This window comes from Cervus elaphus, chromosome 12 (genome assembly GCF_910594005.1).
Source record: "Cervus elaphus chromosome 12, mCerEla1.1, whole genome shotgun sequence".
Classification (NCBI taxonomy): domain Eukaryota; kingdom Metazoa; phylum Chordata; class Mammalia; order Artiodactyla; family Cervidae; genus Cervus; species Cervus elaphus.
Genome location: NC_057826.1, coordinates 41938230 through 41966173, shown reverse-complemented (window position 1 = coordinate 41966173; position 27944 = coordinate 41938230). Strand labels below are relative to the sequence as shown.

Here is a 27944-nt window from a genome sequence, read left to right as displayed (position 1 = left end):
TCTACATGCCTAAAGCCTAAGACTATTAAATTTACTTAGAAGAGTTTACCTTTGATCATCTTTTCCCAGAAGTCCTAGTATTCTCAACAACTGAATTTGTAACCATGGTGCTGGTACACTGTGGTAATTGAAATCTGCTGGGAGCTTTCCTCCAACCACTTGCTTCAAAATCGTTACAAAACTCCCAGTCAAGTCTTTATATGCAGATGAATTCTCCTATATCCAAAAAATAAAACAAAAAAAACTTTCTGTTAGTAACAATATCTTAAAAATAAAACAGACCTGCTTGAAATGTTATGCAGAATCTAACTTAGTATATGCTCATTTAGAAATCTCATGTTCACATTTAATGAAACAGTCCTCTGATTTGTGTAATTTTTTCCACAATGAAACTCTTCTGGTGACCAGATTCAGAAGTGAATCATGCCCCTAAAAGCTTCCACCATTCCCTACTTGTCCCCACACACCAGTTTAATTACCTTTCCAAAGTTCGATAATTACATCTTAGAACTTTTAATAGCTAGTATCAGCAATTAAAAATTGAAAAGAACTGGCATACTGAAAAAAAAGCAGTAATCTCTCTACTTTAGATGAAAATCAAGGCCGTTTGCAATCTCTGAATTTTGTTTGCAAACTCTGAATTTTGTTTGCAAAAGACTTCCCATGCAATTGAACTAAATTATATTCTGGGTGGAAGAGCACAACCAACATTACTCAAACATTCAAAACTCCCCAAATCAGCAAGCCTGCTTATTAAAAATTAATTAACTCTATAGTATTTAAACATATTTGTGATTCTGAATGAGTGTGCCTTGATTATCTATCAGACTACTCTCTCGGACTTAGGAAATTTTTTCATCTTATATTCTTTAATGAAGTATAGCTGACTTACAATATTATATTAGTTTCAGGTGTACAACATAGTGATTCAACATTATATACATCACAAATTGATCACAACTATAGGTCTAGTAACCATCTGCCTGAATTAGGGAAATTAAATACATATTCCTCAAAATGAATGTTAGACTCTTCACTGTAATTTTTATATGTATCAAGGACAAATTTTTGGAAGGGAAAGAAAAGCTCTCTCAGAGTTTAATAAATGTTAGAGGAAAACAAGATTTAATATCAATTATCTATTTATACCATACTACTTTGGAACATGTAACACATAAAAGTGAAGACAACTTTCAGTTTGTATAATTTTAAATTTATTTCAATAGCATTATGAGGTATGATGTTTGTGAGGTATCCCTCACAAACATATACTTTCAGACACAAAAGGTTTGAAGCAATACACTGGGGCTGAATTAGTATAAACTCATATCACCATTTAGAAAAAAAATTTTTACTATAACATTTAATCTTCCTTCCTCCTCTAACACAGAACCAATGTATGGAATCAACACAACAGACCAGGGGTCCCCAACTCTGAGATCTAATGCCTGATGAGCTAAGGTGGAGCTGATGTAATAATAATAGGAATAAAGAGCAAAATAAACATAATGTGCTTGACTCATCCCCAGAATCATCCTCCCCAAAATCATCTTCCCCCTCCCCAACCCATGCAAAAATTGTCTTCCACGAAGCTGGTCTCTGGTGCCAAAATAATTAGGGACCGCTTCTGCAGACTGTGCCTTACACATTCCCCACCAGCTCTCCTCATTTTTATAAGCTGTTGTAAGTATCCCATGAGGCTGTATAAAAAGGATCCACTTCTTGAAAATCCACAAATCTGCAAATTTCAACCACCTTCCAGAGCTACCATTTTTCCATGCTTCTTTCATAACATGAAAAAATTTCAGGCATTTAAAAAAGAAGACTAAATCTATAATGTGTCTGCAACTCATGCTATTAACAACATGCAAAAATTACTATTAAAGGGTCAATAATACAAACTTCAATGTGGCTTATGCATTTTACTGAAAAATATGAGTTTTCTTTTAATTATATAATTATATTTTTCTAATGATAGCTACTCAGTAACTTCACAAAATGTCCACTTACCTTAATCATCCTAAAGTATATGTGCAAGGAAGCAGCCATGACTCCAACATCCCTGTCACAAAGTGCTTTTCGGAACTTAACGTGGATATGCTGTACTTGATTAGGAGCAATGAGATAAAATTTATATAATGCCAGAACAGCTTTTCTTCGTATAATCTCCCTAAAGATAAAAAATAAAATCTAAATAAACCATCTGGAAATACCAGGCATTTAGGCTGAAAAGATTATGGACCAGATGATTTCAAAATACCAGCTATTACTTTAGTCTAAAAAAAGAGAGAGAATTACCCATTTATTATTCATTTTTATTCTAATTTACTAAACTATAAAATAGTGGTTATCTCTAGGAGGTAAGACCTCAAGAGACTTTAAGTCTCCATGTTATATAGTTCTTTAGTTACAACATTCTTTGACAACAAGCATATATTACTTTTGAAACCAAAACAAAGCAAGAAAGATAAACACATTTCTTAATTCCCAATTTCCATTTCTGAAAGCCCTATCTCCAAAGATTGGGAAGAGAATAAATAGGAAGTTTAAGTGAGTAAGAGGTAATTTCAGCTAGTAATATTAAACAGTCTCTTCATTAACACTGAAGTCTCCTTAACATTCTAGCTTTTTATATTTCTTTTTTTATATCACAGGTAAACATACTCCAAATACTTAAGTGGGGCAGGGGAGAGTATAAGGGGGACTTACATTAAAAGATGTTACTCCTCTCCTTGCCCAGCTCATGTTTCAAAAACCTCATTACAATGAGGAGGAAAGTATATACAAGTCGTGCACTTCATTTGTAACAGATAATGTCTAGCACACAAGAAGCAAAAATAAAAGAGTTGCTATCCTGTGAACACAATGTCATTTTCAAGGAATTATATTCTTGTTTTTCTCTCTCATGCCTGTTTCCACATGGCTCATATCTGCAGATTATGCTGGCAGTGCTCACAACAGCAGTAGTGAAGTATTTACTTTTAGGATTCCTTAAGACATATTTCTATTACCTAAAATCACAGAATCTCAAAATTGAAATTATTCAATGTAGTCCTCTGTGTTCCATTCAAGAATACCTTTTATAATATTCCTAACAAATGGTCATCCAGCTTCTGCATTAACAAGCAACCCACTATCTTCCTGGGTAAACTATGTCATGATGGAAAATCCTTTTCACATAAAAAGAAAGCAGATTAACAACAGATTTGCCACTAGTATTAATACTATGGTAACTGGAATCTACATCCCAATGTGTTGCTATTGGGTATTAACCAATATGAGTCCTAGGACACAGTAAATAAATGAGGTGAGGAAAAAGAATACAAACCCTCATCAGGCTCAGGAATCCCTTGGTCTGGCCCAAAATGGTGGCAATAACACAAAGTATCAAAAAACCTGGATTTGGGCTATAGGTCTGGCATGCAAAAATATAACCAAGGATTCAAAAGTCAAATCCAAGCCCTGTCTCACAGCTTCGTTGTGACATCTACTGGCCTATCTGTAGCTGTGGCCCACAACTCTGTCTTTAGCTCTTTACTCCACAGCAAGGAAGTAGATACGGCCATAATTGCAAAAGCAGAGTTTCAGAAAGTCTAAATTCTAACTAGTAGAAGACAGGAAAGGCCAGGATTTGAAATGAGAGTAGATGGGAAGCAACATGGAAAAAATTGAACGGGTAAATGGGAAGCAACAAGGAAAAAATCCAAATCTTTCTCAGAAAGATTTCATACAAAGGGTAAGTATGGCTACAACAAAACAGTGGTGGTATGGAAAAATTTCATAAAAATATGCTCAGCTATGATCAGATCAACTTCTAAATAAAGAAAGGCTAATATTTTATTTCCAGTAGTTAACTGTCCATGCCCATCATTTGTTCTAAACACCGATTCAACATAAACAAAACAAGTCTGAAAAATCTATAAAGTTACTCCATAATTCTCAGTAAAAGCTAACATTTTTAGCTGGAAGATTCATGATCCAAGATTTCTTAAAGAACACAAACCATAAGACAACATTTTATAATCTTAGAACACTAAAAATATTGACTTAAAAAAGCATAAAGAGATATACGGGTAACAAAAAAAATCTTTAACAAAAATCTGTATACAATAAAGTACTGCAATCACAAAGGAAAAATGGCTAGTGACTAAACATTTTCCTAGCTATAAAGGTTATGAAATCAAGAGGCTTGAGCAAAAACAAAATAATTCCAAGTCTGGAAAAAAATACTAATCAAGTTAATAAGGAGAGAGTTAAGGAATCATTCAAAATTAGCAAAATACCACAAGTTAAGGTTTATTTGTACATATCCTGCTATAAAATAGAATTTGAAAGCTGCAGTTTTGATATAAAAGCATTTCCAGTACACTGAAGCCATGTATTCATGGCATCTGAACCACTTCCAAATGTTTTCCATTATTTCACTTTATATAAAACAACTCTGTGAGAATGAAGGCGTTTCAATCAACCCCATATAGCCAAGGAAAAAACAGGACCACTAATAGTTAGCAGCAGAAGTGGAAAGAGAGCCAAGGAATCCTGATGGTAAGCCTCACTGTCTCAGTTTAACTTTAGAAAGCTGCCTAACATTTTTCTAAACCCACATAAAAATAAAGGACAGTGCTATTGGGGACTTTTGTATTATACCTGGCAGTCAAAGAATATCCTCTATCCTGGTAGCATTAAAGTTAGAAAAAAATTTTTAGTATAAGTTTTTCTTTTGAAATACACAGTGTAAACACCTATCCAAAAAATAATTTACTTACTTAGAATGTTGAAGTTTATCTTCTATCAATGGAAGAACAGCTGGAATCATTTCTCGAGGGAAAATCTGGCTGACGATAGTAAGTGCCATACATACTTCTACTAGGTTAGTGCTCTGCAAGTCCTGACATAATTATTAAGCAAAGAAAACATTCAGTGCAAATTCTGAAACTAGGGACAGTGAGCTCAACATTGCAATGGTCCTATACACTTAATACTGTAGTTTTCAACTTATTTGTCCATTTAGGAATACCTCATATTTTATAGGAGTATCAGTGTTTCACTTGCCTTAATATAGTCAACAGAGAAAACAGCCCAAAAGTAACCGATCTAAAGGAAACTGTATTTCTGTTCTGACACTGACCAAAGTAGTCTTTTTTATTACAGCCTTTAAAACTTTTCTAAACCAGTAACAAAAAAAATTTATGAATTTTTATTGTTAAAGCAGTAATATGAGTGGAAGTTTAAAAGGAAGCAATTTTTAATACATACTATAAAATGCATGCATTTATATATACTTATATAAGCACAAAGTTTATAAACTATTTTAATAGAAACTGAAACTATGTTTTTGAAAGTTTGGAAAAGTTTAAAGCTACTAGTAACCTTAAGAGAGTATATGACTTAAAATTCAGAAAGTACTACACACACACACACACACACACACTCTCTCTCTCTCTCTCTCTCTCTCACATATCAGAACAAGATAAACATGAAAAAGTTCAATTCAATTATACTTCATTACCAATTTTGTCTAAAAGTTTAACAGAAAAAAATACTGCATGTGGATTAAATTGTTTTTATTATCATAATTTCAGTTACCCAATTATACTCTATTCTCCATTAAATTGACTTTTAGAGTTTAAAAGACTTCAATTATTCAGTTTATATCACATCCCTTTAAAATAGATCCTAGAGAAAAAGACAACAGCATGGAAATGCACCTGACTAAGAGTCTGGAGATCTGAATCATAGTTCCAGCTCTGCTTTTTTTATTTTTATTTACCCTTTTACTGACGTATAGCTGGTTTACAATATAGTATCAGTTTCAGGTGTACAGCATGGTGATTTAGAAAATTTTTGCAGATTATACTCCATTGTAGGCTATTACATGATAAATGGGTATAATTAATTCCCTGTGCTATCCTCATTCCTTATCTATTTTATATACAGTAATTTGTTATCTATTAATACCATACTCCTAAGTTGTTCCTCCCCTGTTATCCTGTGGTAACCCCAAGTTCATTTTCTGTCTGTGAGTCTGTTTCTCTTTTGCATATACATTCATTTGTATTATTTTTTAGACTATACATATAAGTGATATCACACTGTATTTGTCTTTCTCTGTGTGACTTATTTCACTAAGCACAGTATTCTCTAGGTTCATCCACATTGCTACAAATGGCAGTATTTCACTGTTTTCAATGCCTGAATAATACCCTATTATGTACATATGCCAAGTCTTTTTAATCCAACCATCTGTTGACGGGCACTTGGGTTGTTTCCATGTCTCGGCTGCTATAAACAGTCCTATGAACACTGAGGTTATGTACCTTTTTAAGTTAGTGTCTTCGTTTTGTCCAGAAAGAAACCCAGGAGTGAAACTGCCGGATCATATGGTAGTTCTTTTTTAGTTTTTTAAGGAATCTCCATACTGCTTCCCATAGTGGCTGCCCAATTTACATTCCCACCAAGCATGTATAAGGGTTCCCTTTTCTCCACATCCTTGCCAACATTTATTTTTCACAAACTTTTTGACAATAGCCATTCTCAATGAGGTGATACCTCACTGTGGTTTTGATTTTATTTCTCTAATAATTAGTGACATTGAGCATCTTTTCATTGCCTGTTAGCCATCTACATGTCTTCTTTGGAAAAATGTCTATTCAAGTCTTCTGCTCATTTTGTGATTGTGCTGTTTACTTTTTTTTATATTGAGTTGTATGAGTGTTTGTATATTTTGAATATCAAGCCCTGTCAGTCCCATCATTTGCAAATATTTTCTCCCATTTCGTAGGTTGTCTTTTCATTTTATCATTTATTTCCTTTGCTGTGCAAAAGCTTTTAAGTTTAACTAGGTCCCATTTGTTTATTTTTTGCTTTCTATTTATTCTGCCTTAGGAGACTGATCCAAGAAAATGTTGCTACAATTTATGTCAAAGAGTATTCCACCTATGTTCTCTTCTAGGAGTTTTATAGTTTCAGGTCTTACATGTAGATCTTTAGACCATTTTGAGTTTATTTTCCTTAACTCTGCTTTTTTAAATGAAACCATTATAACAGCAGCAGTAGCAAACGTTGTTCTGCAGAGGGTTTCACTCAACCCTCACAACTTGGGTAAGTTCTATTATTACCCTCATTTTACAGATGCAGAAACTGACCTAAAAGATCTTTCCAATAAACTCATTCTGCAAGCTTACATTCTTTCAAAAATATAAAAACTGTCAAATGCCTGAAGGAATAATTTAAGACTTTATATTAACCAGCATACAATACAGTACCTTTACAACTGTATTCACAAGGAGAAGCAATAGTTCATGATTTTCATGTAGAAATAAAGATACAGCCAAATAACCTTAAAATTTGAGAGAAAAAGTCTCATTACCACCTGTCAAAAATTAACTCTTCTTAAGAAGTTAAACAAAGCAATAATATATTCCAATGTTTGAATGTCAAAGACAGCAGTTACAGGTAAATATAAAAACAAATAGTAAAATAAGAAAGTTCAAAAAAATTCAGTAAGGAAGATTTCAGGTGTTCTTCATCCTGAAGTCTCTCATAATTAGGTATTTCACAGGATATAACTAAAATGGAAAAAAGGCTATGTGTACCAGCTTAAGGTCTTGTAAATGACATTAGGAATATATACCTCCTATCTTCTGTGCAAATTTCTACACATCAAAACATTTTGTCTTGTAGCCAAATACAATTATCCAAAAACTAACAGCTGTTATAGTCAATAAATAGTGAGTTACCAGCTATTTGTATTACTGAAGGAGCTATTTAATACCAAACCATATGACATAAATAATACAGTAAGCCATAAAAAATACCTTGTTTTCTCAATTTGAAGATGAACTATTGAGTGAATAGATGTTGAGGCAAAAAACACTGTCTACCACATTAAATATACTCGTTGACTTAAGCATTTTTAATAATATCAAAACATTAAAAAGTACATCTTAAAATTGAGGAAGTACTTTAATACCATGACAAATACCATGTGTATGGAATCTAGGTGCCCCATTTCATTTTCCTGTCACCCTTCATATTGATAACATTTGTTAGACAGTTACTATGGGTCAAATACATTACAAGCCTATTGAATCTTTACAATAGCTCTATGAGGTAGATATTATTATTATCCCCAGTATAAAAATGAGGCCCCAAAAGGATAACTGCCCAAGGTCTGCAGCTACTACATGGTGGAGCCAGGACTACAACCAAGCCAGGAGGAGTTAGGTCACGTTTTTAATCCTTATGCTATTCTGTTTCTTCAGTCTCCCTTGAGACCAGATTCCCTGTTTCCCATCCCGGTTGTTTTTCATTCTTTTCAATTCTTCCAGCCCTTTTATTGGGGATTCTAAGGTTAACTATCCCTATCACTACCCAGCATTCATACTGTCTGTGCCTGTTGTGGTAAGTGGGAAAACTGTCAGAAATTTCCTTTTCTCATAACCAAGCATCCCCACTGAAGGTCAGAGGAGCAGAGCTATCACTCCCATAATCAGGACAGAGAAAAAGGAACAAACCAGGACCAGGGAAGAGAAAAATCCTAGACAGCATTTAAAGCAGAGATTCCAGGAGGGGGGAACACATGTATACCTGTGGCCAATTCATGTTGCTGTATGGAAGAAACCATCACAATACTGTAAAGTAATTATTCAATTAAAATAAATAAAATTTTAAAAATAAATAAAGCAGAGATTACATCTTATCAGACTACATACATCTGTTCAGCAAAGATATTATCCACAGTTAAGTCACTAGTACCACAATGCAAGAAGATCAACAAACTAATCCAAAGACCACCTTGAAACCTTACAAAAAATCTTAAATCTATCTGTCAAAGAATGTCCTATTTTGACAACCAGAGAAAACAGGGAAACTATTTTGATAATCCAGAAATAGGGGGAAAAAATATTCTGTGACTCAAAACATGAAAAAGCCTTCAGGAAAAGAAGACTTCCCTGGTGGCTCAGACGGTAAAGCATCTGTCTACAATTCAGGAGACCCGGGTTCGATCCTTGGGTCGGTAAGATCCCCTGGAGAAGGCAATGGCACCCTACTCCAGTACTCTTGCCTGGAAAATCCCATGGAGTGAGGAGCCTGGTAGGCTGCAGTCCACGGGGTCGCGAAGAGTTGGACACGACTGAGCGACTTCACTCTCACTTTTCACTTTCCTGCATTGGAGAAGGAAATGGCAACCCACTCCAGTGTTCTTGCCTGGAGAATCCCAGGGACAGGGGAGCCTGGTGGGCTGCCATCTATGGGGTCACACAGAGTCGGACACGACTGAAGCGACTTAGCAGCAGCAGCAGCAGCAGCATAGGATGAGAATACAGGCTTGGATTCATAGAAACTTGGGTTCATATTTTGGCTCCACCATTTAGTAAGCTCTATGACCTTGAACAACTGACTTGACCTTTCTGAGCTTCAGTTTTCTCCTCTGTAAAACGAAATACCATCTCACAAGATAAAGCACCTAACATAATACCTGACTTAGTGGATTACTGAGATTTATTTATTCAACAATATTCATGTGAAAAACAATAAGACATTATCTTTCAGACAAAGCACCAAAGTTAGCCATAGAACTCTCAGGAGAGTAGATGATGCAGAAGTACTAATATCAAGATATAAAAGATTTAAATGCTACCTTACAAAACAAGGGCTTCCCTTGTGGCTCAGCTGGTAAAGAATCCGCCTGCAATGCAGGAGACCTGGGTTTGATCCCTGGGTTGGAAAGATCCCATGAGGACGGGAAACGCTAGCCACTCTAGTATTCTGGTCTGGAGAATCCCATGGACTCTACAGTCCATGGGGTTGCAAAGAGTCGGACACAGCTGAGCGACTTTCATATCACACATCACATTAAAAAACAAAACTTCCAGTCATTAGCACACATAAAGAACATCTGATACCCACAAACATGTCTCTCTAGGTGGCAAGAAAATACTTTCCTAAGAAAGACCATGAATCTCAATGAGTCTGGGGTCTCCTTAGCCACTTTAACTATGAAATAACACATGTACAAGGTCATTCACTGCAACATTGGTTATGAGAGCAAAAAACAAAAGACAAACTCATATATCCACCAATAGAGACCTGACTGAAAATACTGTGGTATATCCACCCACCCAATGAAAACTATGCCAACTGTATAAAAATATAAAGACATCAAAACAAGGTGTAGAATAATCTCTACAGCAAGCCATTTTTTTTGTTGTTAAGAGAGAGTATATAAATGTGTACTTGTTTGCTTATTTTCAAAAAGCAATGGAAAGATTAATCAGAAACTAGTGAAAATGGTTACTCATGGGGTAAGGGGCAAACCTCATACAGGAGCTAGAAATAAAAGTAAAAATTTGACAAATCAGAAATTTGTCTGATTATACCTTTTTATCAGGTCTTAACTTTGGACCATGTAACACAAGTAATTTTTACATATTTTAAAAATAAAACTTAGAGAATTCCCTACTGGTCCAGTGGTTAGGACTCGGCGCTTTCACTGCTGGTCTGGATTCAAACCCTGGTCAAAGAACTAAGATCCCACAAAGTGCACAGCACAGTCATAAGTAAATAAATTTTAAAAATGTAATTGAAAATGAAAAAATTACATGAAAGTCTAAAAAGAAAAAGACAGCAACAGATGTACAAAGTATTGACTAGCTATTGTTTTCAAAATTTCCTGCTGTCAGAGATTTTAGAATTAGGTTAGAAAAGATAAATAGATGGTAGGAGCCACCTGAGTGATCACAGAAGAGTTAAAACTTGGTTTGAAACACAGACAGGGACAGAGAGAGAGGCTGCCAGAGGACACTGTACTTGGAGGGAAGAATATAATGAAAGACAGAAGAGTATTTTTGGTGAAGTGAGGTTCAACAAGTAGAATACTGTGTGAGCACAGTCTCAGAATCTTTACCAAGACATCTCCCACACTTTCCCCATCATCTGACAGCACAGGTCAACATAACATATAACATAAGAAGAATGTTGGTCCCCGACAACATAACAGTATCAACTTCTTTAAATAAAGAATATGTTCTACTCCTATGTTATTCTAAAGTACTTCCTCCTTAAGTTTCTGATATGAAGCTAAAGCTATAAGAAAACAAGATTTAAGTCTTTGAAAGGAGTTTTACTAATAGCCTTGAAGGCTGATTATAGAGATAACAATTTTTAAAAGATACCTGAAATCCTTATAACTAACATTTGTGAAACTAGGAGCAAGATATCTAAAATTATTCACAGCAATTTCAGTCTTATTCTATTAAAAAAATCATATCTGATCACTAAACTGCTGAAATTGAATAGACTTTTTAAAATCAGCTTTACTGAAGTATAATTTACATACAAGAAAAGTAATCCTTTTTAACGGTATAGTTCAGTGAGTCTTGACAAAGTCATCTAACCACCATCATAAGAACAAGCAACTTTTAATCTTCTATGTAACTCCAAAATGCTAAGAGTCAGGAAAATTGATTTCATTTATAGGCTGTAAGTTTTTGAAATGTTATCTTTTAAAGGTAAGGAAATCACAAGGCAGTGTTCTAAAAACATACTACATATCAGTCATCATTCATTTTATATAATAGCCAGAACTTTAAGGACAAGATAAAGTGCAAAAGTCTTAAACGCATACATACCTACTCTTTTTTCTAAAAGATTTCCTTGTTGTGCCAACTTGATTGCATGTATATAGCCAAAGGAAGCATCATATCCAAGCATTTCACAATATATAAGTCTCACCATACATTCCTTCATCATTTTCTGAAAAAAAAAAAAAAATCCAGTAATCATATAAATAAATAGAATGCTTTGATTCTTTCTTTAGTATGTTGTAATCATTTAACAGTAGAATTCTCTAATCCTGGCACTGAAGAAACAACATATGTAAATTATCACCCAAAGTCAGACTTTGTAAACAAGTTTCTCCCAAATTTAACTATCAACAGTATTCATTTTAGTAAAATTATTTCAATATTTTGTTAGAGGCAACAATAAAAAATAAATCAACTATAGCCATTTCTAATTCTAGGTCACCCTCCTGAAAAATTTGGTTATAATGTGAGACGCATGGTCCTCAGAAAAAATTTCACTCATAGGACTCTAACTTGGCTTCTAGAATGCAGCATATCATTTAATATACTTTGTCAAATGAAAATATCCATGAAACCCTCACAGGTTGGTAACAATTTCTGTAATGAAAGTATTTTTCACATTTAAAGACCAAATTGCATCTGGAGTTTCTTCAGAATTATTATGCTGTATATGATATGCAATAATTTACTGTAAGTATTACTTTTTCAACAACTCCCACAATTATTATGACTTTATTAATGGTATGTGTATCTGTTAGTTGCTTGGTTGCATCCAACTCTGCGACCCCACAGACTGCAGCCCACCAGGAGCCTCTGTCCACAGAATTCTCCAGGCAAGAATACTGGAATGGGTTGCTATTCCCTTCTCCAGGGGATCTTCCCCACCAAGCGATCGAATCCAGGTCTCCTGCACTGCAGGTAGATTCTTTACCGTCTGAGCCACCCAGGGAAGCCCTATTAATGGTAGAGTCATTCCAATATTAAACTTAATTGAGTCTTTCAATATTTACAACATAAGCAAATAACTTGTTTTAAGAGATTCTATAAATTTATTAGTATGAGAATATCTGCATTCTCAATATTGACAGCAAATTTTAATCAAAAATTAAAAATATAAATAAATGTTTCAAAATATATAAAGCTCAGACTATTTTACTATCTAAAAATTAATTAGGGTTAATAAATAAATCCTAATATATAACAGAATTATAGAATTCCTAAATCACAAAATGCTTAAGAAGAAATAGTAAAATAAAATGTTTTAAACTAAGGACAACATTTAATATTTCATATATATTATATATAGATAGATATACACACACATTTAAATATGAAAAGTTTAAAAATAAATCACAGGAAAATCTTAAGGGAATAATATTTAATGATTTAATTTAGGTCACTTGGGTTTAAAGTAATAAAAGTTAATTCATTACCACATTAACTATTAAATATTGAGAAAAATTGGTTCCAAATTGGGAAAGGAGTACATCAATGCTATATATTGTCACCCTGCTTATTTAACTTATATGCACAGGACATCATGCAAAATGCAGGGCTGGATGAAGCACAAGCTGAAATCAAGATTACAGGGAGAAATATTAATAACCTCAGATATGCAGATGACACCACCTTTATGGCAGAAAATGAAGAGGAACTAAACAGCTTCTTGATGAAGGTGAAAGGCAAGAGTGAAAAAGCTGGCTTAAAACTCAACATTCAAAAAAATAAGATCATGGCATCTAGTCCCATCACTTTATGGCAAATAGATGGGGAAAGAATGAAAAGTGACAGACTTTATTTTCTTGGATTCCAAAATCCCTATGGATGGTGACTGCAGCCATGAAATTAAAAGATGCTCACTCCTTGGAAGAAAAGTTATGACAGACCCAAACACCAAATTAAAGAGCAGAAATATTACTTGGCCGACAAAGGTTCATATAGTCAAGGCTATGGTTTTTCCAGTGGTCGTGTATGAATGTGAGAGTTGGACTATAAAGAAGGCTGAGCATCAAAGAACTGATGCTTTTGAACTGTCGTATTGGAAAATACTCTTAAAAGTCCCTTGGACTGCAGGGAGATCAAACCAGTGGATCCTAAAAGAAATCAATCCTGAATATTCACCAGAAGGACTGATGCTGAAGCTCCAACACTTCAGCCACCTGATGTGAAGAGCCAACTCATTGGAAAAGACCCAAATGCTGGGAAAGATTGAAGGCAGGAGGAAAAGGGGACATAAGAGGATGACATGGTTAGATGGCATCACCGACTCAATGGACTTGAGTTTGAGCAAGCTCTGAGAGATGGTGAAGGTCAGGGAAACCAGGCATGCTGTGGTCCCTAGGGTCACAAAAAGTTGGACATGACTGAGCAACTGAACGATGACAACTGAGAAAACATGTGTAAAAGATACTGGAAGTTTCTTCAAAAACTTCTGTATCAGGACTTCCCTTGTGGTCCAGTAGCTAAGACTGCATTCCCAATGCAGGGTGCCTGGCTTCAGTCTCTGGTCAAAGAGCTAGATTCCACATGTCGCAACTAAAGATATTGCAAGCTGCAACTAAGACCCGTTGCAGTAAAATATATATATGTGTATTATATATATATATATATATATATATATATATAAAAGCAAACTTCTGTATCAGTGAGGAGTCAAAGTGTTCATTTAAGCCCTTAAATATCAACCTTGATTTTGTAACATTTTATCTCATAGGTTCTCAAAAGTCATTAGGAACTTTAGGTAAAATTCAATTGCATACACTATTATTCTCTTATTTTTGGAGAAGAAAATGCATTCTCCAATGTAGAAATTCAGTTCAGAATTTCTTTAATAAACTGTAACTTCTACATGACCACCTCAAGGATAGACTATTCTATAATATACCCTTAGAGTGATTGGCCATAATTATCATAAAATCTTCCTTCAAACAGTGGCTCCCTAACTTCTATCAACTTGTCTAAATTCTGTCAACACCAGGTTTATACCAAGTAACATGAAAAACTGTACTTAATGATGCCAACTATAGTAAATGGAAATCAAACCAAGTAAAGAAAGAGAAGTCACTGCTTAAAAAGAGAGAAGTCATTGCTTAACATATCTTTCAAGTATCACAATGCACAATGATTTTATTCCTACACATACAAACATATACATATCCATACACACACATATATATACATGTACACACACAGATATATCACATTGGAGGCCTCCCTGATAGCTTGGGCAGTTAAGAATCTGTCTGCAATGCAGGAGACCTGGGTTCGATCCCTGGGTGTGGAAGATCCCCTGGAGAAGAAAATGGCTACCCATTCCAGTATTCTTGCCTGGGAAATCCCATAGACAGAGGAGCTTGTGGGCTACAGTCCATGAGGTCACAAAAGAGTCGGACACAATGGAGAGACTGAGATTGAACACTGTATCATATTGATTATGCTTTGAGTTTCATTTGTCCACCTGGAAGAGTAACTTAGGCAGGTTGACAAGGAGTCCAAACCTAAGTAGGGCCCCTTTAAGGAGCAAGTAAACATTCTTTCTTTCTCACATTCTTTTGCCTTAGACAAGTAGGTCTCACAGGCAGCAGCATCTCTTGTTCAAGGACATGCCTTTTTTTTGAGCTTTGGATGAATGTTATGGGAGAAGGCCTCGGTAAAACTTCCACAGCCTTGAGCTCTGGGTTAACCTGTTCCTTCTGGCTAATCTCGTGCTGATGTCATCCCAGGATGAATGTTCCAGCAAAAGGTCTGGGTGAAATTCACACAGCCTTGAGGCATTTGTTATCTATTCTCAGCAGCTGGTTGAGAAGTATAAAAGGTCCCGCTTAAACTAGTGAGGCAGGTACTCTCCTGCCCCATTCTGATGTCTATGTCAGAAGCTTTTTCTGTCACTTTCACTTTAAATAAAATCTATACAAAGTTCTGAGTGACTGTGACTATCTTTGGTCCTGGAGTTAAATCTCCTCCTTTGGAGACCACGAATCTGGTAGCACCATTCACCATCCTATTCTTATAACCAGAAAAGGAAATACACATATTCTCTCAGACTTTACAAGTGTTATTCACACACATGATCATGTATACACACAAAATGATCACCCTAGTATTTTTATTAGAAGTGTATGCCACAGCAACTTACACAAAGAAAGCACTCACTAAATCTTTGCTAAATAAATGTTGCTTATAAAATCTCATTATCTAAAACCACGTAAAAATTAAAAGAAAAAAAAAAACCTAGGCCTTAATCTAACTATGTAGGAATAGTCCCACAGTGGCCACTGCTTAAATGCTGAATGAATGCTGTTTGAAAATCAAATAATAGGGAATCAATTTTTTTAAACTAGATCTTGATTTAGCTATTATGCAATATACTCAGTTTTACAGCAAGAAAATCATTTTTATACTTTGTCAGCCAACCTATACTCCCAGATGTAGAAATGCAAAATAAGAGATTTTTACAATGTATCAATTCAGGTCTGTATTAAAATAATATTATTTTAATAGCATTATGTTATATATATTGTATATTGTATATATTTATATATTATATATTTTAATATTATATAATGTATATTATCTATATTTATATTTACTATATATTAAATATTATATATTTTATAGTATTATAATACTATTTTAAATTATGTGTCCTAACCTTCTTTCAGTGCACAACATTAAAACAATAAGATCAGTTATGGGGGTCCCAGGAGTATTACCACATTTAAGTTAACTATCATCATGTTGGCACTGAACTGACATCAGTCACGCCAAGTTTTGGTCTGGTGCAGTCAGTCAATAATAAAAACGCCAAAGTTAACATCTGACTTATTATCATCCATAACTGATTTTGACTGCGATATATTAGATTTTAGCAACTCATCAGTTAATGCCACTACTGAGTCAATAGTAGACCAGATTTCAAATTGAAAACACACTGACATTGACTACATAAACTTACTAGAGTTGTAGTAGGAGCAGAAACAGTTGCTTTCAGATTATTCAGTTCCTGCTGGATTAATTTCTCTTCCTCCTAAAAAAGTGAAAATATTTGACTCATGAATAACTGTCTTTTTAAACTGTTACAGTATTTTTAAAAGGGAAAAATACAACTCACAATATTATAAATAAAAAAGAAACATTATTTTAAAGGAGAGTTATAAAAACTATGTGCTTCAGATTTGCCTAAAGGGATTTCGCCAACCCTCAGAATCATTGCTGCAAAGAATAAATATTTTCATGCTAACTCACCACTCCTCTTTTCTTCACTCAGTTACTGTCCCCTTAAGGACGGTTTAGCAGAAAATGTTTTGGTTTTTTTTTTTTTAACACTGGAGAGTAAGTAGAAAAGAAATTCTTCATGTAGTGGCCCAGAATAAGGTTCTCACACCTTCTTCTTCATGGAATGGAGAAACAGGGTAAGAAGACAAACAGAAACCAATCCTTTTCTCTTAAACTATATTCTTCTTCCCTACCTTTTTCCCTTTATTCCTTGCATCCTTTCCCTATCCTTCCATCTCTTTCTCACACACATAGAATAAATAAACAGATAATGGCTACTTCTATCGTCTGTATTGTATTTCACCTCCTTAAGCACTTGAAAATGGGTCCAAATTTTGCCCAATACAATGCTATCTCTAAGTTACATGATGAACTAGCTAGCAGATGCCCATTAAGTGACTAACCAAAAAATACTAGTGAAGTACTGCCACATTTAGATACCTTACATACAGTTTCAAACTGCAATTTAAAACCAAAAATATTTTATTTCATTTACCATCTCACAAAAATTAGCAAAGGACAAAATGTTAAACAATATTAAGTCCACAAATAATTGTTTTCTGTGATTTCTGAATGTGAAACAGATCCTCTCCAGTACATCATCCTATTTCAGTTTTAAAAAAGTCTTTAAACCCTCAAAGCACTTTGAAGAAAAACCTCCTGTCTTTCTCTTTTCTTCTCTCCTGACACATATTTCACCATATAGTGCTTATACCTGTCTTAAGCCCAAGATGAAGGACCAATTCTTTGGAAACGGAATGTTTTAGACTATTTCCTTAGGGTTTAACACACAGCTTCTCCCATAAGTATTTTCTTAACAAACAAATTATGCTATACCGCATGATCTTTTTTTTAAGATACAAAATCCTTGAAGCTTTTTATCAGCATCTTACACAACCCATACAACTACAGAAAGTTTGTGGGAACTTAAAATTTTCTATTATAAATGTTCGTTTTCAAAGCCCATCAGAGGCAGAAACTTACTCAGCAAATACTGAGATTGGGAAGAATTACGCTTTTTCTTTGCCCAATCCAGAGGTCTAACCTAAGAACCTCGAGCTCCCCAAACATATTCAACAGCAGGTTCAGATAGCAGGGTCTGTTCTAATGTATGTTACCTAGCATACACTAAAAAACTGGGAGAAAGCAAGAATAATCCGAGTTAGAAAGAAACTTTTTAGAATAACGCTGACACTTCCATGGCACCTGGTATTTTCAACTGGTTGGTGTCTCTTCTAACCCTCGAAACAATCTATGAAATATGTATCGGTACTTTGACACTTCAACGTTCGAGAAACACATGGAAGCTCAAATACTAAAGATTTTGCCCCAGGTAATAATGAGTCAATGTCAGGGCCAACTGTGGAAACCTGGCCTCCTAGTTGTCTGTCTGTCCGGACAGCCCAAGTGACGCTTCCGGAGAGAAGCCAGGACCGACAGACACACCCGCCGGAGAGACAGCTCCGGGGGTTCACCGGGGGACCAGAGCCTCCCAGAGAGGGGGCCTCCCTCAGGCGCCCCTGACCTCCGGCCCAGCGGACACCTACGTGCTTGGAGGTGAGCGCGGTGATGCCGCGGACCAGGCCGCCCAGCCGGGAGGAGAAGGACGCCTTGGCGGCCGTAGGCCCGCCAACCGACTGGTTCTGTAGGAACAGTCCCGGCAGCGCCGTCAGTGTTTTCTCCACTATGTCGCTCATCGCCGCCGCCCGCAATCCGGTCGCCACCCGGCCTCATGCCCGGCCCCTGACCTGCCGCCGGCCCGGCCTCCGTAGGCACTTCCTGTTTGTTTGAAGAAGAAATCTTTATTCGCGTCCCGCGCGGACAAGTACAATGTTCGTCTCAGGGACGCCGCTAGAGGGCGCAAGAGTCTGCGAGCGAAAGACCGCGCTCCAAGCCTGCGCAGATGTTGTCTTCTTGTGGTGGAGGAGAGGGGCGGAAGAATTGATGCTTTTGAACTGTGATGTTGGAGAAGATTCTTGAGAGTCCCTCGGACTACAAGGAGATCCAACTAGTCCATCCTAAAGGAAATCAGTCCTGAATATTCATTGGACGGACTGATGCTGAAGCTGAAACTCCAATACTTTGGCCACCTGATGCGGAAAACTGGCTAATTGGAAAAGACCCTGATCCTGGGAAAGGTTGAAGGCAGGAGGAAAAGGGGATGACAGGGTGAGATGGCTGGATGGCATCACCGACTCAATGGACATGAGTTTGAGTAAACTCCGGGAGTTGGTGATGGACAGGAAAGCCTGGTGTGCTGCAGTCCATGGGGTTGCAAAGAGCGGGACACGACTGAGCAAGTGAACTGAACTGAACTGAGAAGGGCCGGACGCTCCCGGTTTCGATGGCAACGCCAGCGTCTCGCGCGTCTCTGGCTCCTCCTAAGGTAACCGCTGCCGCCCGTCCTTCCTTCATACTTCGCCCGCCAAAGTCTCGCTTTCCCTTTAGGCGCCTCCGCGCTGCTGGGGACACCACAGGGAGGTGGACATTCCTGGCCCTCTCTCGGCCACCGCTCACTGCCTGGGGACCGTCGGCAATCCCTACACCTCCCGCCGCCGCACCCTGAGGGGCGGAATCGACAAGGGACCGCGGCACCACGTGCGGCCCTGGTCCTGGGGGGCCGGGACCCTGGTGGAGTTGAATGACAGCGCGGCTGTCCTATGGACTCATCCTGCCGGGTTCAGCCCCCGCCGCGCACGGGGACTCTTGGCCAGTGTCCCTGCCCTTCCGCCGCCCCTCTTCTAGGATCTGGGGAGGCAGCCAGCAAGGGGAGGTGGCCACCGCCACCACCGCCCCCGACCTATCGTCTCGCAATGTTCTGTTATTTTCTATTTTAAAACGGATGACAGTTGCCACTACATCAATATTTATCTCCCTGTACTGAGGATGTCTTATTCATTGCTGTTATCCCAACTTCGGTCTGGAACAGAATCTAGTACAGTGGTTTTGAAAATGTGGTCTGATGACTTCTGAGGATCTCTGAGACCCTAAGACAGGATCCAGGAAGTCAAAACTATAGTCACAACATTACTTTAATGTTATTTGCTGTTTTCATACTTATCCTCTCCAGAGTGTGTAGAGACTTTTTCAAGAGGGTAGATGATTTACAGCCTCTAGTAGCTGGTGAAATGCGTGTTTGAATACTCCTCTTGTATTTTATAGATTCAACTACAGTTTAGGATATGTTGGTAGATAAGTGTGTTTTCAGAGATTAGCTCGTTTTATCCTCAGTACTTCTAGTGGGTTCTTAGTATCTTCGTGATGCAATAAAAATTCATATTTTAAGGCAAGACAAGAGAAATTTAGACATAAAATTTTTCTGTGTCTATTTGGGTCGGTCCCTCCCCTCTAATGTGCATTGTGCAACTGCATTATGCATTAACCAGACCTCCCCAATGGCAGAAATACCTACTCCACCATAAACATCAATTTTTCTTTTCTTTTCTTTTTTTTTGGTGCCAGTTATCTAACTCTTAGAAGATAACCTTGCTTTCTCAATCTTGTAAGGGGTCACAATGCTCCACCATTCACCTTGTACCTGTAGACAACTTTGGTGAACTTTATGTACAATGCCAGTGTATCATTTCCTGTACAAATAGCTGATGGTGTAAAACAGACTGGTGAGATGACCAGGGGAGATTCTGGGTCACACCTAGTAGAATTTCTGAGCTTAAATATTTATTCAGAATGTTACTAACTATATTAATTGTATTCTCATTGATTTTTTTCATTATCAACTGTGTGGCCAAGCCTCAGAAAAAATTCATGATGACTATTATTGTTCACTCACTCAGTGGGGTCCAACTCTTTGCAACCCCATAGACTGCAGCATGCCAGGCTTCCCTGTCCCTCACCATCTCCCAGAGCTTGCTGAAACTCATGTCCATTGAGTCGGTGATGCCATCCAACCATCTTGTCCTCTGTTACACCCTTCTCCTCTTGCCCTCAGTCTTTCCCAGCATCAGGATCCTTTCCAGTGAGTTGACTCTTTGCATCCAGTGGCCGAAGTATTGGAGCTTCAGCCTCAACATCAGTCCCTCCAATGAATATTCAGGACTGATTTCCTTTAGGATTGACTGATTTGACCTCTCGCTATCCAAGGGACTCTCAAGAGTCTTCTCCAACACCACAGTCAAAAGCATCAATTCTTCAACCCTCAGCTTCCTTTATGGTCCAACTCTCACATCCATGCATGACTACTGGAAAAACCATAGCTTTGACTATATGGACCTTTGTAGACAAAGTAATGTCTCTGCTTTTTAATATGCTATCTAGGTTGGTCATAGGTTTTCTTCCAGGGAGCAAGCGTCATTTAATTTCATGACTGCAGTCATCATCTGCAGTGATTTTGGAGCCAAAGAAAATAAAACCTGTCACTGTTTCCATTTTTTTCACCATCTATTTGCCATGAAGTGATGGGACCGGATGCCATGATCTTCGTTTTTTGAATGATGATTATGTTATTTAAAACAATTGGTCAAATATGTAGTCCTATGAGATCAATCATCTTAGTAGTGTAATTCTAGATATGGGAAGAAGCAACAAGAGGGAACCATTTCCTGAACCATAACAGACTAGTAAGACAGGCAGTCCAGAGGCTTTTGGTTACCGTTAACAATGCCTAGTCCAGCAATAGCACACAGTGAGGGCCTATCAATGGAATCTGTGCCTGACCTGGGAATGAGCATTCCTAGCACCATGGAAAAAATTGATCATGAAATTACTCCCAAACCTTAGTCAAAATTAAGACCAAAAGAAGATATTTTAAAATAAAGAATGTTAAAAAAATAAATAAAATAAAATAAAATAAAGAATGTTACTCACCATCCAGTTCTTCAAAAATCAGGTCATTAGCCACAGCAGTTGCTGACTTAAAATATACCCTGAAAGGAATTCAAGGCAAAGGTCAGGATGAGGCACTCTGTGCTCTGGAAAAGTGGCAGAACTGGCTCTCAGATATCTATTTGTAGGAAAAAAATTTATGAACCCAGTTTCTTACATCTTCTTATTCTTAGATGTGAGAAAATTGGGAAAGGGGTACGTCAAGGCTATACATTGTCACCCTGCTTATTTAACTTCTATGCAGAGTACATCATGCAAGCTGGTGGGTTGAATGAAGCCCAAGCTGGAATTAAGATTGCAGGGAGAAATATCAATAACCTCAGATATGCAAATGACACCACCCTTATGGCAGAAAGCGAAGAGGAGCTAAAGAGCCTCTTGATGAAGGTGCAAGAGGAGAGGGAGAAAGCTGGCTTAAAACATTCAAAAAATAAGATCATGGCATCCAGACCGTCACTTCATGGCAAATAGATGGGGAAACAATGGAAAGAGTGACAGACTTTATTTTCTTGGGCTCCAAAATCACTGAAGATGGTGACTGCAGCATGAAATTAAAAGACACTTGCTCCTTGGAAGAAAAGCAATGACAAACCTAGACAGCATATTAAAACTCAAAGACATTACTTTACCTACAACGGTCCCTATAATTGAAGCTATGGTTTTTCCAGTAGTCATGTATGGATGTGAGAGCTGGACAATGAGAAAGGCTGAGCACTGAACAATTGATGCCTTTGAACTGTGGTGCTGGAGAATACTCTTGAGAGTCCCTTGGACAGCAAGGAGGTCAAACCAATCAATCCTAAAGGAAATGAATCCTGAATATTCACTGAAGGGCTGTTGCTGAAGCTGAAACTCCAATACTTTGACCTCCTCATGCGAAGAGATGAGTCATTGGAAAAGACCCTGATGCTGGGAAAGATTGAAGGCAGGAGGAGAAGGGGACATCAGAGGATGAGATGGTTGGATGATATCACAAACTCAGTGGATATGAGTTTGAGCAAGCTCCAGGAGAAGTGTGAAGGACAGGGAAGTCTGGCATGCTGCAGTCCCTGGGGTGGCAAAGAGTCAGACACAACTGAGCGACTGAACAACAATACTTAGAAAAGCACTAAAACCATTAACTAATATATTTGTTCCTCACAAACAGCGGTAACCTTCTACCAAGATGAGGGCTTAATTGCACATACCCCTTCATCAAACTCACATATACTACCGGCCTCACCCTGTACCTCTTCAGAACTATTCTCAGAGCTCTCTGAGAGACTGTCTTCCAGGTTATAATCCTCATTTGGCTCAAATAACATTTTCCATTTCCTCTAAGAATTTTGTCAATGTTTATTTATATCTTATTTCTCATTAATCATCCAATAAACGGTATTTTGAAATTCCTAAATTGTGACTGTGCTTATGCAAAAACACAAGGGAAAACATTTTGTTGTTTTGCAAGAATATTTTTAATTTATTAAAAACTTTTCTTAATATTTAAATTTTATCTAAAGCTTATTTTTTAGAATTTAATATTTTATTCTAAAATAAAATTTTATTTGTAATTTTTTAATTTTAGGTTTTTTCATTGACACACAAGAGAGAAATTAAAAGATCTGCTTTCTCAATCTCCCACATGTAAAGATACTAAAAAAGATGATACATCAGTATCAGAGGATTCTGACTCAGGTAAAGGGAAAAATCTAAGTGAACTGTAAATCAGAAAGGAAAGTGTGACCAAATCTTATTTCTTTTCCTTGACTTTAGAGATATTAATGGTTTCCCTCAGTCAGCAGAATATTGTCAAACACTATCATGGTGCCAGGTAGGTTGAGGCATCATTTTGAGACCAGTCATTCTCAGTTTAAAGAAAAGGAAATTGAATATTTTAAAAATGATAATCTCTCTAGAAAAACAAATATCACATATTAACACATATATGTGGAATCTGGGAAAATGGCACTGATGAACCTATGTGCAGGGCAGGAATGGAGACTCAGTCATGAAGAATGGACCTGTGGACCCAGAGGGGGATGGAGAGCGGGGGACGAGCTGGGAGAGTGGCACTGATGTACATGAGCTACCACGTGTAAAGTGGATAGCTGGTAGGAAGCTGCTGTGTAGCGCAGGCCTCAGCTCGGTGCCCTGTGACAACCTAGGGTGAGATGGGCGGTGTGGTGGGAGGGAGGCTCAAGAGACAGGGGATGTGTGTTCCTTGTGGCTGATTCACGTTGTTAATACAGTGGAAAATAACACAGCATTGTGGAGCAACTATCCTCCAGTTAAAAATACTATTTTTTAATGTAGAAAAAAAAGCCTGCCGAGAAAGGTGAGAAAACGTTAAAAAATAATAATAATAAATAAAAATGTAAAATCAAAATGACAACCTCTTTAAAAGCCAAAGCTTTTTTGTTACCACTTTTCAAACTAGAAATGAATAGCCAGCTGGAACATTTTACAGGTTAAATTATTGTATTGGCCTGGCTGGAGAAGGGCATATATGATAGCTGAGAGACTAATAAAACCTGCACATTACTGAATGAATGCTTGCTAGGTGAAAAATCTGTGAAAGAAATCATGTTTTCCAAAGATGCAGTTTAGAAATTTAGTTGCAGACATAAAGATTTTAATTTAATACCCTATCTGCAGAATTATACTGTCAAGATAGATAAAAATTATATAATTATAGATGTAGCTAGACTCGTTGCTTTGCTTGTATCTATCAAGTGTCAGCACGAGCTAATCCTTGAAGATCTTTTATATAAATTCCTGGCATTAAACTAAAGTTGCTAAAATGAAGCATTATACATTTCTTTTAATCTCATAGTTTATACTGGAACAATTGTGCTGATATTTTCACTAATTGTATAAAATCAGTACCTGGCAAAACTGCTGGCACCTTGGCACAAATCAAGGCAGAGGCTCCCAACTGTACTCTTCACCACCAAATACTCACATTTTTTTAAAAAATCCAGTTAACAGAAGAATATCTTTTTTAAATTAATTTATTTTTTAATTGAGGGATAATGGCTTTACAGAATTTTGCTGTTTTCTGTCAAACCTCAACATGAATCAGCCATCAGTAGAAGCATATCTTTAATGAAGCAGTGAGAATTTTTAATTTTATTTAAGTCTCATTCAATTTAAGTGCATTTTACCTAAAATGCCTATAGACCAATGATTTTAATGTAACCCTATATGAAAAGTTCACTGATACATTTTCAAATTCCATATTGCAACAAACCTTTAAGAAACTACTGCTTGTTGAGTTTTGGTATGGTGTCAAGAATATCCTCAGTTATTTGAAAAGGCTATTAAAATACTTTCTTTTTTCCTGAGCAACATAATATATGTGAGACTAGGATTTCTTCATAAACTTCAAACATACCAACCCGTGGTAGGCTGATACTGTCTGCCAAGGATATGGTCATATCCTAATCTTTGGACTTTGTGAATGTTACCTTATAGAGTGAAACTTGCACAGATGTGATTAAGGGTCTTGCAAGAAAGCAACTAAACTATCCTGGTTTATCTCAGGAGGCCCTAAGTGCCATCATAAATGTTATAAGAGAGAGACAGGGAGAGATTAGCCACCACACATGAAAGAGAAAAATTTGATATAAAGATAGAAGCAGAGATTGAAGCAAGTCATCACGAGTTAAGGAGCACCAGCAGCCACAAGAAGCTGGTAGAGGCAAGAAATGACTTTTCCCCTAGAGCTTCCAGGGGGAGTACTTCCTGGCACACACCTTCATTTCTGTCCAGTGAGACTGATGTTAAACTTCTGGCCTCCAAAACCATTGTGGTTGTTCAGTCTCTCAGTCGTGTCCGACTCTTTGCTACCCCATGAACTTCAGCACACCAGGCTTCCCTGTCCTTCACTATCTCCCAGAGTTTGTGCAAACTCATGTCCATTGAGTCAGTGATGCCATCCAACCATCTCATCCTCTGTCGCCCCCTTCTCCTCTTGCCTTCAATCTTTTCCAGCATCAGGGTATTTTTCCAATGTTTCAGCTAAAACCAAAAGGGATTACATTTCTGTTATTTTGAGCCACAGATAATTTGTTACAGCAGCCCCAGGAAACTGCTACAAACCCCAAAGTGATGAATTAAATGCAGTACCAGGCATGAGACTATCCAGCTGTCTTATATTCAGCCTGACATAAACAGATATGCAGGTTTGCAAAACAGAGTTACTCCTCTCACTTTTTTCATTTTGAATATATAGCTTTTTTTTAATGTTGCTAACATGTAATATGTTTATTGTTGCTTTTTTTTTAATTTTAGTTTTTTTTATTTGGCTGTGTCAGATCTTACTCGTGGCATGGGGGATCTTCTTGTGTCACTCAAGGTCTTTCATAGCAGACCCCGGACTCTTTGGTTGTGGTGTAAGGGCTTAGCTTGCTCTGTGGCATTGGGATCTTAGTTCCCCAACCAGGGATCCAAAGGATCAAACCCTGCATTGCAAGGTGGATTCTTAACCACTGGATAACCAGGGAAGTCCTTATTGTTTCTATTTTAAAATCAGCTATTAGCTCATATTTTTCTGTTTTGCTTTGTTAATTCAATAAAAGATTATATATATATGTAACCCATATTAGCAAAAGCTGTGGGGGGGTCCTCAATAATTACTAAGCATGTGGAGGGGTCCTGAAACCAAAATGTTTGAAAACTGCTTATGTAGTACTTAGTAGGTGCTCATTTTGTTGAAGTAATCATTATATTTATAATTCAATCATAATTCAGTCAATAGGTGAGTATAGGCTAGTAAACAGCAAAAGAATATAGAGGTAAGGTAAATGGTCACAAAGGAAAAACACAAAAGAGTTCTCAGAAGAGAGAAAAATTTGGGAAAAAATACAAAATTATCTCCAGTTGACTAGGTTATGAACAGTAGTTGCTGCAACATAAAGATCATTGAATATCCACCAATTCCTACTATGCTCCCGCTAGCTTCCACCTCCCAATGCTAAAAATTGAAAGTAGAGAGCTAAGAAACAAATGTCAAAAGCCCATAAATGAAATGCCTGTTAGGAAAAGCTGCAGAACTATATGGCAGGCTCTGTAAGATTTAAAATGATAAGATGCGGGAACTGTAGAATATTTGGAGTTCACCTACACATCCAATTACTAATTTTGTGGAAAAGGATACTGCTACTTAGATTGTGGAAGCCACTTGTCTAAGATCATGCAAACTTAGAGGTAGAACTGAAATCACAGCCCTAAATCTAGACAGCCTGGAACATTTCTCCTGAACTCTCTTGGTATTGATGGTGAAAATGTTGTCCATGGCTTCCTGTTCTGAGGCTCTGGCTCCAAGTCCTGCCCTGAAATGAAGGGGATGTGGATGTTCTTTTTTAAGCTTGTAATTTAAGACTATACATTTTTTTCCCGTAAATATGGGCTGTTCTTTCTCTTTTTCCCATCTCTACCTCTGTCCCAGGTAATTTCACTCAGAATGACATACCATCACCGGGATTGAACTTATTCAATTAAACCCTCAACAAGTGGATTTCCTCTGTGTCTTCTTCCAGTCAGGGAGGAAGGTGGCTCTCATTGAGCTGAAAATAGGGCAGAGAAGTGACTCAGTACATTTTAATAAGGTGGTCCTAGGACAGTAGTGGGCAAACTAGTTTATTCTCCACAAGAATATGAACAGTCCCACCACAAACTTTCTAAGCAGGGCTGTCTTGCTTGAAAATACATACAAATGTGTGAGGGAGTGATAAAATATTTTTCTCCAGTATATTTCCTCAGCTTCTTTTTCTGAAACTTTTATTTTGAGTAGGTGCTAAACTCACTTTATTCAAAACTCATAATGTACAAAAAGTTATTCTAAGACAAGACTTGTTCACTTCCCATTCCCAGCCCCCGACTTCCCCTCCATAGAAGCAACTGTTAAGATCTATTTCTTCAGAAATATTTTGTACATGAACTTTAGCTTTTGCTTTGAAAGCCTTGGATTCCACTCCCATGCCCACAGAGAATTCAGCCCCCTTCTTTTCAGGATTTATCTCCAGGGAATCATTCCTTCATCTAACATTTTTCCAAAAATTTCTGCCCTGAGTCAATGGGTCTGTTGAAGACAGACAACAGTTGTTCACGCTCTCCTATTCCAAGGTTTCCGTGCTGTCCTGAGAATGTGCATGGGAAGTACCTGAAAGAAGAACTCCAGGACACACACCCCACACCCCCACTGCCCAGTTCTCACTCTCTATTCTTGGCTAGACTCCTGTCTAGACTCTTAGTCATCCA

The 27944-nt window shown here is 37.2% G+C and overlaps 1 protein-coding gene across 2 annotated transcripts in view; it reads right to left on the bottom strand.

Moving 5' to 3' along the window:
• The window catches only part of AP4E1 (adaptor related protein complex 4 subunit epsilon 1), a 68088-nt gene extending 49439 nt beyond the window's left edge, over positions 1–18649 (bottom strand). Inside the window, exons 1-7 of one of the 2 annotated variants that reach the window (XM_043919245.1) lie at positions 18410–18649; positions 16543–16614; positions 11634–11757; positions 7266–7339; positions 4767–4888; positions 2011–2170; positions 50–216 (exon numbers count right to left, since the gene is read on the bottom strand). In XM_043919245.1, coding sequence (XP_043775180.1) covers positions 50–216; positions 2011–2170; positions 4767–4888; positions 7266–7339; positions 11634–11757; positions 16543–16614; positions 18410–18559 — 869 coding nt within the window. In that variant the 5' untranslated portion in view covers positions 18560–18649. The remainder of the gene's footprint in view (positions 1–49; positions 217–2010; positions 2171–4766; positions 4889–7265; positions 7340–11633; positions 11758–16542; positions 16615–18409) is intronic. The other variant, XM_043919246.1, reaches the window with a different exon arrangement.
• Between the last annotated feature and the right edge of the window lie 9295 nt (positions 18650–27944).